At 43.0% G+C, this 12691-nt stretch overlaps 1 protein-coding gene across 1 annotated transcript; it reads left to right on the forward strand.

Moving 5' to 3' along the window:
• The first annotated feature begins 11446 nt into the window (after nt 1–11446).
• On the forward strand, nt 11447–12388 carry LOC112930537 (olfactory receptor 9I1-like). The gene has a single exon (XM_026012883.2). The coding sequence runs from the start codon at nt 11447–11449 to the stop codon at nt 12386–12388; it is 942 nt and encodes a 313-aa protein (XP_025868668.1).
• The last annotated feature ends 303 nt before the right edge of the window (nt 12389–12691 follow it).

Below are 12691 nucleotides of genomic sequence, written 5' to 3' on the forward strand. Positions count from 1 at the left end.
AAATATCGAGTTGGGGGGAGTATGAATCAAATGTGACCTCATGCGACTACCAGGGTGGAAAACACTCCGGGTATAATGCTGAGTGGACAGCAGTGTTGGAGGAATGCTTAAATTTTTTAAATTTTCCCCACGTGAAGATAACAAATACCATATACCTTTTTTTTAAATATGCACAGAAACTTTTATTTATATTGGAAGTCCAAAATAATGAACCGACAACTATTGGAGTTCAGCAAGGTTTCCAAGTGACAGGACCTGCATAAATGATTATCAACAGACTTCTCTACATGAGCAGTGATTGATACAACAATGCAAGGGGAACCAAAAGGCCTGAGGAAGGAACAGAGTGACTAGAAGGGAGGTGTTATGTCTCATGGGTGGTACAGGCTTAGAGTTGTAAGTGTGTGTGTCCTATGTATAGAAATAAGAAATACTACACAGCTTTATTAAATTAATGCTACTAAATTGTATCAATGTGTCTCAATTCCCTTTTGGTCAAGATTAATGCTATTAAAATGATATATATATATATATATATGTGTATATATATATATATCTATAATATTCTTCCATTCCTCCTGGGTCTCTCCTCTACCCAAGGGTTTTGAGGATTTCCACATACAGTAAAATTTGGGGACATCTTTGCCTTCAGGTTATCATGGCTACCTTTGAGATTGTTCAAGTGTGTGTGGTACATCAGACATGGACCATCTCGCCACCCCCGTGGCAAGTTTGGGAGTTAGTTTTTTTCTTCCTGTGATTGTTCAGACATTTAGGGTATAGAGTCTCGGGGCTTCATGTTCAATGGTGCCAACATCATGAGCAGCCCATTGAAAGGCCCCACCACTTCCCACGGGGTTGGTGTGGACCACAGATCTCTCCCACCTGAGTAGCTTTAGTACAGTTACATTTTCTCTCCTTAACTCCTCTCAGTGGAACAGTATATATATATAAATAGTGTATAGACTTTAATCCTGATTTTTAAAAATATGTGTAAATTTCTCTAGAAAAAATTTCCGGAAGGATATTCCTAGTACCAGACCCTGTCCTGTGTGTCTTCTGTGTATCACCTGTAATCTCTGGGTCCATCCCAGGACACAACTCACTTAAATCCCCAGCACAGAGGAGGTTTTGAAACTACCCAGGCTACTGCCAGAGCTTATGAGCTAAATAATTATGTTCTAGGATCTTTCCCTCTAACTGTTAACAGTGCCTACTGGAGTAGTTTGGTGATAAGGATTACATTTCTTCATTTATACTTTTTTTGACCTTGGCCAAAGTTTCTGTCCTGAACAGTTGTATTTATAATCAGCCAACTGATACCAGGGAGTACAGGATAGTGGTTAAGAATGAGGTGCGTGGAGTCAGCCCTCTCCTGGTTCCGATCCCACCTGTGTGATCACGGGTGGTCATCGCACCTCTCTGAGCTTCTGCATCCTCACCAGAAGAGGTGATGTCTACCTCAGGGGGTCATTGTCGGGAGCCCACCATGAGTTACCTTAGATAAAACTGGTGTGGTGTGCTGGGCATGGCCCAAAGGCCTGTATGTATCGACCACTAATCTTAGTTGAGTAAATGGGTCCGCAGGCTGATGGGACTCCACATAATCACTTATTTCATCGCTGAGCCCTCACAATGAGATTGGTCTGAAGGAGTCATGCTGAGGACAACCCCTCAGAGAATGGAATGCAGTGGGATCTCTCGGTTCCCCCAACCCCTAAATGAGATTTAATTATGGCAGGAGCTGTCAGACAGGACAAAGTGTGAATGGGGAGGAATTGAGACAGCTAACTTTGCAGGAACTCTTTTCTGAAGGTTTCTCATCTCTGGAGATCAGAGAAGCCTAATTAGCAGCTCAGGGCCTGATTAGAGAAGCCCCATCAGTGAAAAGCACCCCTGCCCCGGTCTAATTGCCTTCCTGGAATGCCCAGGACAGGGCAGAGATGCAGGCACCTATTAATAGGTGTACTTGTGGATGCTGGGGCTTGAAAGTGACAGGTGCTGAACATGCTTATTCCTCTGGTCCCCCAAAGCCCCACTTAGACACCACATTCTGCTCTGCCCCTCACCTCACCCCTGGCCCCGTTTTCTGGATTGGTCCCACTGGAGGTGAGTGTGAACAATGGCAGATCCCAGAGAAAAGGAACTGCAGTCCAGATGCAAAGTGCACCTGACAATCTGAATCTTGGTTTCCTCTCACGTAAAACGAGTGTATCTCCTTTTCTTCTTAAGAGAGTAGAGCCAAAGCTAGTACTCGCTGGGGAGCCCAGTGTGCTCGGAGTTACTAGTCGCTTCCCCCTTGCAGTGACCCATGACACTTAGCCTTTGGGGTTTCAGTTTCTTCATCTATAACATGGGACTGATGATGATGATGCCTCTCACACCTGCTTCAGAGGATTGTTTTCAGAATGAGAATATACAAGGTAGGTGAGACCCCATGGAAAATGAAGACAACAAAGTAAGTATCAAGAGCAAACAGCTACCTTATTGAATCTTTGAGAAGCTTGGAACTCTCTGGCATGCATGTGGAATGTGATAGTACTGGCATTACAGCAAGAGCTGTTAGCTATAAGTGGGCTCTAAAACAGAGTGATCCCCTTGGTGGGAGATTTATTTATTAATTTATTTTAAAGATTTACTTATTTGTTTATTCATGAGAGACACAGAAAGAGAGACAGAGATATAAGCAGAGGGAGAAGTAGGTTCCCCACGGGGAGCCTGATGTGGGACTCCATCCCAGGACCCCGGGATCACGCTCTGAGCCAAAGGCAGATGCTAAACCACTGAGCCTCCCAGGTGCCTTCCTTGGTGGGAGATCTAAGGTCTTCATCACTATGATTTGTCAGGAAGGGTCACTAGTAGCTCAAAGACCAGTCATCAGTGATGCTGCAGAGAGGGTTTCTGTTGTGGGTGAGAGATAAATCTAGATTCCTACAGCTAGGATCCATGAAGCTACTTGTGCTGGGTGCTGGGCTGAGCTGCCCCTAAAGCAAGAGAACTGAAGTCTCTCATTTAGGAGTGGTCAGCTGGGCACTGACTTTGGGAGAGGCTCTGAGGAAGTCAGGGGATGAAGGAGCCCCGTCCAGAGCAAAAGAGACCTGATACTCATGCTTTGCAAGGCTGGCTCTGTCTAGGTGTCCCCATCACCACACCCTTCCTCTTCCCAATCCTTTTAAATGAAGGTGATCCATCTGTCCTCACCTCTCTCTCAGAAGTGGAGATCTCAAGTAGTTGTGGGCATCAGGAAAGCAATACTACAGCTCGGAAAAGGAGGAGCTATCGTGGCAGGAGACAGTGTCTTGTGAGGCTGAGAGTGAATCTGGGCTTTAATCACTCCTAGCCTCTTCCACTGGCAGTTTGCTTCTAGGCAAGACCACCTCATCTCGGTGCCTCTCCCTTGTCATCTCTGTGTACCCTATCTGAAGGCAGAAGGGCAAAACCATGACCTTTAGAGCCTCCTTTACATTCCAAGATGTTACTGTGCCCCCAGCCCAGGTAGCAGATGGGTCAGAGCAGGCCCTGGTGAAGGAGAAGTGGAGGGATTTGGAGTCAGCATTTGGATAGACTTCATATGTTGTTTTAGAAGTTGGTTGTTGGACCACAAAGTGAGGAAGAACCTCAAGATTTCCATTTTTCAGATCTTTCCCCCAGACCTCCCATCTGTATCATGATAACCACCATGGGGAAGGGCTGGGCAGTGTGGTGGGAAGTGTTCTGGGTCCCAGTTCTGTCTTTTCTTTCTAGCGGTGTGACTTTTGGACAAGTCCGTTGCTCCTTCTGAGTCCCACTTCCCTCATCTGAAAGTGGGTTGTGTGAGGATCAGATGCGATAATGGGTGTGCTGATAATGGGGGGTCCTGAGAGTCATTTGTAATTTGGGGGAAGGGAAGCTCACACCTTCCCTGGTGTGCAACAGAATCAATGTTTATTTATTTATTTATTTATTTATTTATTTATTTATTTACAATTTTATTTATTTATTCGTGAGAGACACACAGAGAGAGGCAGAGACATAGGCAGAGGGAGAAGCAGGCTCCTTGCAGGGAGCCCGATGTGGGACTCGATCCCAGGACCCTGGGATCATGACCTGAGCCGAAGATAGACACTCAACCGCGTCTGCCAGGTGCCCCAGGTGCCCCAGGTGAGAACGAGCTGAGGCCCAGAGGCTGTAGGCAGCTGGCTGGGGTCTGACTCCACTGTGCCAGGACAGAAAAGTAGCCTCCCTCGGTGACAGCATGCCGGCTCTGCCTTTCTGCTATTTGCAGGGAGGCTTGCTGGCAAATCTTTTCCTATGTCTTTATGAGTTTAAATCCAACTAGAAAATGACCAACTGAAGTTCTTCTTTTTTTTTTTTTCCAAACAAGTTTTTGAGGACTCTATTTTGATCTCTAGGTTGAGCCGCTTTGTTACCAGAACACAGGCAGAGTGTGGGTGGAAGAAGCCGTTATGTGTTTCACCATTGAAACTTTCCGAGGACCCAAGTCCCCCCTAACACTTTGAGTAGCAGTCAAAGCATCTTGTACTTCATTTCTTTGTTCCTTTTTCCTCTTCAGGTCATCACAGGCAGATGATCCCAGTTCTATTATAGTGGCAGAGGGGGAATAACTGTCATCCATGTCTCTTTAGTTCTATATATTCATCACGACATCCCCAGCATCCAGAACCCTGTCTGGCACAGAGTATAAAAGCAGATCTTTTATGAATCTTTGTTGCGTACTTCCAGCTGAGAGCAGTGGCTACATAACTTTAAGCTCATCATACCACCTTTGTATCTCACCATTTTTAAATGACTTTAAACCTGCCTTGGAAGATCTAAGTGGATTAGTTTTGCTGAGCTATATAAATACTCCTCAGATCCATGGCAGTATATTTTCCACAGCATGCGTTATTGCAAAGATGGTGTCTGGACACTTATAACAATCCCTTCCAAGTGCAAACTTTTTACTTTTATTTTAGTTTTTTTTTTTAACTTTTTACTTTTAAAATCATCTCTGCATATATTTTTATTGTTTGATTCATGGCGGCCCCTCGGCTCCTAGGGCAGTGTTTCCTCTGCTCTATGATGATGACAGATAAACACCAAAGTCCATGGGGCTCTCTTTCTTCTGGAACCGCTGTTAGTTTTTTGAGGTTCAGTGGAAATTTGAGGGAGAATCCTTCATCTCAGAAAGCAGGCGATCCTGAGGTCTTTCTCCTTTAGCTTTGGAGATTGTAAGAATTACACATTTTAGGTGTGTTTATGGTGGGCTGTGAGCCTTGAGCACAGGTGACAAGGGGTGGGGGGAAAGACAACCTAGACTTACAGAGGTCTGCCCAGGGAGGCCTGTGTGGAAGTAAACTATTTCTGTGTTGGATCAACGATTAGATAACAGATCGCTGAGAATGTGAAATGCTGATGTTGCTCAACATCATGGAGCGTGGTGGGTTCGTGATGACATTAAGGATGCACTTTCTTCCTGTGCATCCTTACGAGTCAGCAATTTCCCCTATTTTACCAGCTTCAAAAACAGGAAACGGTTGCTTCAATGATCTATTCATATTTCCTCAGCAATTTAGTCTATCTAGGTTGTCTGGGATGAAATAGTTTCCTCGGAGGTCACATTGAGGCAGGCCCCCTGTGGGTCTTCTCTCTGCCTGAAGATTTTGTGGAGTGCTATGTGTTTTCCCTAACTCCATCATTAGGAAACCAACTGACTGTTCTCGCTAAAATTATTGATCATTTTGAATGGGTTCAGGAATTTAGACAGCATATCAGAGGCAAGGCAGGCCTGTTTTTGGAGCAGCCAAACTTTCTGGCTCCTCCGCAGACCAACAGACACTTGGCAACTTTGGTTTTCTTTAAAATTGTCCTCTGCCCTTGGCAAAATGGGACTACCTGACACTCAGAAAAATCACATGGAGGTGTGTTTTGAATTAAGGCAACCTCCATGCAGTTCACCATCTCAAAATGGAGGCCTCGGCCATTTTAGGAACCTGGATTTATGAGGATTTCAGGAGCCGGCTGCAGTAGCACAGACCCGGAGTCCTTCCTAAGCTTTCTATTTTCTCCCTTGAGCATCTGCCTTTCTTCATCACTCATAGATCAGTCTGACTCGGGTTGAATCACCGTTTGTGCCCTGTCTTTCCAGAACCCATTTGGCAAAGTCTTCTGGCAGCACTCTTATTGGTCTAATGATGATAGGGCTACTTACTCTGATTGTGCTGGCATCTGGCAAAGAGGCAATTTTATTTTGCATTTATTTATTCATAAATATTTCTTTCCAAAAGAGACTTGAAGTGGCTTATAAAAATGCACGGCATGTACTAAGATACAATAAATTAAAAATGAGGGATGAGATCTGGGCAAAGTGCAGGTAGGTAGATGATGCAGAGGAGCCAGGAGCAAGGCTAGTTCACATGGCCTTTGTCTTGCTGCTACTTTGAGCTGTGCTAGAGATGATGGCTCCTTGGTGGCTGCACACTCCTCATCAGAGTCTGATTCTGATGGGAGCCCTGTGTATCTTTCTACCCTCCCATCCCTGCAGACAAGACATGACAGAAACAGGTGATACAGCAAAAGGGGAGATGTATGCAGTGTTTCCAACTCAAAATTAGAACAGTTTCCCCAAAATCTTTATTTAACTCATGTTCCTTCCCTCCTTGCCCAAATGTAGTGGGTCATTTATGTAAAGCTGCTAAAAAATTAGAGGCATAAAAATGTTGTTCCTTACCTGATAATTCATTATGACCATACTCATGAGTCAATGGATAGGGGCTGGGGTCATGGCTGGGAGACCAACAGATGTGGTTCAAATCCTAGTTTCATGGTTTTATTTCAACCACACCAATTCCTCTTTGCAGGCCTTTGTCTTCTGGGCCAAAAATAGACAATGACAATATATTTTGGGGTGAGGTGTTGTGAGAAGTAAATGGGGCAGTTGATGTAAAGCACCTAGAACAGTATCTAGCACACAGGGAGGGCTATCTCCCTGCCATTCTTCATTATCATGATCAAGCTGTGTTCTTTCCAGCTCTCAGTGGACTTTTAAGAGGAGAAATGAGACCCTCATGTTACAGAACAGGCTACAGCATGGAGGTGCTTCTGTGTAGCCTCCTCATGTGAGGACACAGACCGAGAGACAGGAGATAGTGACTTCAGTTTACACAGTCCATTTGGGCAGAAATCAGGCTTGAATTCATGCTGGAGATGCAGTTTCCACTCTTCCTACTATCTCTACTCTCCCGGGTTTGTCCTATTCAGCTGCCTCTCCCCTAGCGTGACACTTCTCCCTCCAAGGAAAATAGCTTCTCTCCCCCAGAGGAGACCTAAAAGTGTCTAGAATGAAGTGGGTCTCCTGACCCATGCCTCCCCAGCTCGGGCTATGAAACCTGACCGCTGCATCCCAGCTCCTGGGCCAAAGTGATGAGCCGTGGAGTAGGTTAGTGGAAACAAAACAAATTTGGAGCCAGAAGTCCTGGTGCCATTTCTTAACTGTGTGCCCTTGGGAAAGTTGATCTAACCACCCCATGCCTCAGTGATAAAATGGAGATCAATGACATTTTTTTTAAATTAATTTTTATTGGTGTTCAATTTACCAACATACAGAAAAACACCCAGTGCTCATCCCGTCAAGTGTCCACCTCAGTGCCCGTCACCCATTCCCCTCCAACACCCGCCCTCCTCCCCTTCCACCACCCCTAGTTCGTTTCCCCGAGTTAGGAGTCTTTATGTTCTGTCTCCCTTCCCTTCCTGATATTTCCCAGCATTTCTTTTCCCTTCCTTTATATTCCCTTTCACTATTTTTTATATTCCCCAAATGAATGAGAACATACACTGTTTGTCCTTCTCCGATTGACTTATTTCACTCAGCATAATACCCTCCAGTTCCATCCATGTTGAAGCAAATGGTGGGTATTTGTCGTTTCTAATTGCTGAGTAATATTCCATTGTATACATCAATGACATTTTGAACGGCAGAACAACCTCGTGGCTGAAAAGTCATTTTTGTAACAATTAAGTGCATTGAGCCTTTCCTGCATAATAGAAACTGTGCATGGAAACAGTGCATCCGCGAAGTATATCTTTTACTTCTTACAGCACAGCACTGCTGCTCTTTGTTTTTTCTTTTTAAAAGATTTTATTTATTTATTCATGAGAGACACAGAGAGAAAGAAAGACAGAAACAAGAAGAGGGAGAAGCAGGCTCCCTGCAGGGAGCCTGATGTAGGACTTGATCCCAGGACCCCAGGATCATGACCTGAGCCAAAGGCAGACACTCAACCACTGAGCCACCCAAGTGCCCCAGCACTGCTGTTCTTGCAGAGATATGGAGATTGAGTCTCTAGAGGTCAAGAATCTTACCCAAGTTCTCACAAATAAAAACTACATGAGTCCAAGTTTGAAATAAGCACTGTCTGTGTTCATTTTCTTAGCCACAATGCTGTATGGTTGGGAGCCCAGCCTTATATTAAAAAAATTTTTTTTTGTTTTCATTGAATTGAAATTAATATACAGTGTTGTGTTAGTTTCAGATGTACAATATAGTGATTCAACATTTCTATCCATGACTCAGTGCTTATCATGTTAAGTGTAGTTATTCTAGTTTACCCATCCCCCCACCTACCTCCCTCTGGTAACCACCAGTTTGTTCTCTGTATTTAAAAGTCTGGGTTTTTTGTTTTGTTTTGTGTCTCTTTTTTCTTTGGGTTTTTTTTCATGTTTTATTTTTTTTTTTTAAGATTTATTTATTTGAGAGAGAGAGAGTGTGTGTGCAGGGTAGATGGAGAGGAGAGGCAAAGGAAGAGAAAGAGAGAGAGAATTTCAAGAGAGAAAGAATTCAAGCAGACTCTCCAGTGAGCACGGAACCCAACATGGGGCTCTATCTCATGACTCTGAGATCATGACCTGAACTGAAAGCAAGAATCAGACACTTAACCAACTGAGCCACCGAGGGTCCCCCTTCTTTGTATTTATTTTTTTTAAAGACTCATTTATTTTAGAGAGAGATAGAATCATTTGTTTTATATCTTAAGTTCAAAATTTGGAATTTAGGAGTAGAATCACATGGTATTTGTGAAATCTTATGGTATTTGTCTTTCTCTGTCTGACTTATTTTACTTAGCATTATACTCTCTAGGTCCATCTACATTGCTAAAAATGGCAAAATCTTATTTTTTAAATGGCTGAATAATATTCCATGGTGTGTGTGTGTGTGTGTGTGTGTGTGTGTGTGTGTATATAAAGACATGGTATGGTATATAGTCTTCTTTATCCATTCATCTATGGATGGACACTTGGATTGCTTCCATATCTTGGCTATTGTCAACAATGCTGCCAGAAACACAGAAGTGCATCTCTCTTTTTGAATCAGTGTTTTCTTTTTCTTTGGGTAAATACCTAATAGTGGAATTAGTGGATCATATGGTAATTCTATTTTTAATTTTTTGAAGACTCTCCATACTGTGTCTCTACACAGTGATTGTAGGCTGATCATTGAGACTGTCATACCTCAGGGGCTTCTCTCTATATTAGGAAGCTGACACTTCTGAACAAAGCTGCCTTGAAAATGTCTCACAAGGACCTGAAAAACTCCATATATTTCGTACTGGGAGTAGGGTGGTCCCATGGTGATGATTTGTGTCTTAGTATTCTACTTTTGTTTGTGGATAGAAGCGTGCAAATAACTGTAAATAGTTACTTGATCCCCAGCATTTCTGCTAAAATGTCACCTTTTCAATGAACCTTCTACCGGTCCTTTTTAATAACCCTTCTTTACTTTGGCTTTCTCAATTCTCCACACCTTGGTGTGTGTGTGTGTGTGTGTGTGTGTGTGTGTGTGTGTGTGTGTGTGTTTTAAAAGCACTTGTCATTATATATCATGATAGAAAAACATACTTGTTTGAAAAAATGTATTGCATGTGACTGGCTTTCTGCTAGAATGGCTGCTCTACAAGAGCAAAGATTTTTGTCTACATTGTACTGAGCAACCAGAAGAATGTGTGGCACATGGTAAGTTCTCAGTAGCTTCTTATTGAATAAATAAATGAATATAGTCTCTCTCTCTCTCTCCCTCTCTTTGTTTTCCCCTTTGGTCAGGATGATTTGTGTGAATTCCTTTTAGAACAGAGCAAATCATTGTTTTGGCTGAAGGTCAAGATTAGATTAGGCTGTTAGGGGGGGAAAAACCTTCTAAATATTCACATTGTCAGGAATTCAGCAGGGGAAAAACACCAGATGCTGACCTTTATTTCATCCATAGATCAGCTTTAGTCAAACATTGATCAAAGCTTCATTTTCTTATTTATCTGAAATCCTATGAGATCTTTCTTAAATTCAGTTCTTATTTCAAAGATGGAAGGAGGACAAAAATAACCACCTTTGAAGTCCACCTTCAGTATTCCCATTATCCCAAATCATCAGCATCCAAAGGTCCAGAGACAAGACTGTCCATATACTTGGCAAGGACTCTATCTGAATTAGAATTCTGAACTCAGTGTGATGCTTTTGTCCTTTAATGAGCTGTGCAGGCTAATTCTGGAGTGGCTCAATTCATGTATCTCATTGATTGATAATGATCTGGCATTGAAAAAAATGGGACAGGTCTTTTGGAATAAGAGGAGAATTTGGAAACCAGGCCATGCTGCTTGGCAGGAGCAGAGAGGAAGAAGTGACTTGGCAGGCAACAGGTTGTAGAGGATCTAACAGAGCTTGTTCTTCACGGCTCACTGTGTTGCATCCAGCTCCATTGTGTTCACATGCATATCAGAAACAACCATAAAGAAAGATAGAGTTGATATTGGGACTCCAGGGTGGAGTAGACTTGGAGATTAAAAGATTCCAAAATGTACATGAACCTAGGAGCATGTTACTCTGTTATTGCCGAATTTAGAAAAAAAATTCTAAGCGTGTGAGTTAGATCATGTGCTGGGAACAGTACATCTCTTATGTTCTTCACAACAGTACTGCGACTTTGGAGTTGAAATCCCTATTACTCCAACAAGGAGCCTGAGGTTCAGAAAGATGAATTAACTAGTCCAAGGTCTCAAGGGATTTGAACCTAGATCTGATTTTAAAGCCCATGTATTTAAAACTATACCACTAGGGTTTCTCCAACGGAGTGTTTTCTGGCTCCATAGTGAGGCTGATGAAGGTTTCCAATTTGGCACCTGTTAGAAGTTTGGAAATGTCTAAGAAACAGAGTCCTAGCTCCAGCTTTGCCTCTTTGCTACGAAATCACAAACTAGTCACTTCACCTCTTTGACCCTCCTATGCTTCTCTCAAAAATGGAATTAACAATATATGCTCTGAAGGATTTCCAAAGGATCAATTGATATAAAGTTTGTAAAAAATGTGAAGTGCTTGACACATCTAAAAGATGATTATCATTGCTGAGAATGATCAAGTCTATCACCTTAATTTATCTTTAATGAGATTTTATTTTTTGATTTCAGTGGATGACCTAGGATTCATGGAGAAGAATGGCACCATGGTGACGGAATTCATTCTGCTGGGGTTCCAGCTGCCGGCAGAGCTGCAGATGGGTCTCTTCCTTGTGTTTCTGGTCCTTTATTTCATCACCATGGTGGGCAACCTGGGCATGATCGTGTTGATTCAGAGAGACCCTCGTCTCCAAACCCCCATGTACTTCTTCCTCTGCCATCTTTCCTTCCTGGATATTTGCTATTCCTCTGTCATTGTCCCTCAGTTTCTTGAAACCTTGGGTACCGATAAGATGGCCATCACCTATGAGTGCTGTGCCACTCAGTTCTTCTTCTTTACCCTCTGTGCTAGTACTGAATGTTTCCTTTTGGCTGTGATGGCCTATGACCGCTATGTGGCGGTGTGTAACCCTCTCCTCTATGCCACTGCCATGACACCACAGACTTGCCTGGGGCTGGTGACTGGGGCATATGCTGGTGCCATGGTCAATGCTGTGATCCGCACTGGGTGTACCTTCTCTATCTCCTTCTGTAAGTCCAACCACGTGGACTTCTTCTTTTGTGACCTCCCACCCCTGCTGAAGCTTGCCTGTAGTGACACCAAGTTACGGGAACGGGTCATTTACCTCTTAGCTTTCTTGGTCATTACAACCAGTATTTCAGTGATTCTTATATCCTACTTTTTCATCATTCAGGCTATTCTGAAGATTCGTACAGCAGGTGGCAAAGCCAAGACTTTCTCCACCTGTGCTTCTCACATGACCGCAGTAGCTCTTTTCTTTGGGACACTCATATTCATATACCTGAAAGGTAACATGGGCAAGTCCCTTGGGGAGGACAAGATTGTGTCAGTATTTTACACTGTGGTCATCCCTATGTTGAACCCAATGATCTATAGCTTGAGAAACAAGGAAGTGAAGGAGGCTCTGAAGAAAGCTTTCAGTGGGATGAAGGTTTCCCAAGCAGACTAAGACTTGAGTTCCATCAGTTCAAAGTTCCAGCAAGTCACCTGTCAGGTTTGGCTTCTCTCCTTAACACATAAACCAGATTTCATAATTACAAAGGCATATTGAAGCAAAAAGAAATATAGCTTTGGATTCCAGCAATTTCTTTATTAGTTCTATGACCTTCAGTCAGAAATTCTCTGCCCCAGTTTTCACATCAGTAAGAATTTCTGCCTTTCTATGATTAAAGCCAGGATCAAGAGAGATGGAATGCCAAAGGGCTTTATAAATAATAACATGCTATAAAATGTAAAATTGACTTTCTTACTT

Source organism: Vulpes vulpes, chromosome 5 (genome assembly GCF_048418805.1).
Source record: "Vulpes vulpes isolate BD-2025 chromosome 5, VulVul3, whole genome shotgun sequence".
NCBI classification, from domain to species: domain Eukaryota; kingdom Metazoa; phylum Chordata; class Mammalia; order Carnivora; family Canidae; genus Vulpes; species Vulpes vulpes.

Coding starts and splice junctions, on each gene's coding strand:
- LOC112930537 (XM_026012883.2), top strand. CDS start 11,447: ATGGAGAAGAATGGCACCATGGTGACGGAATTCATTCTGCTGGGGTTC.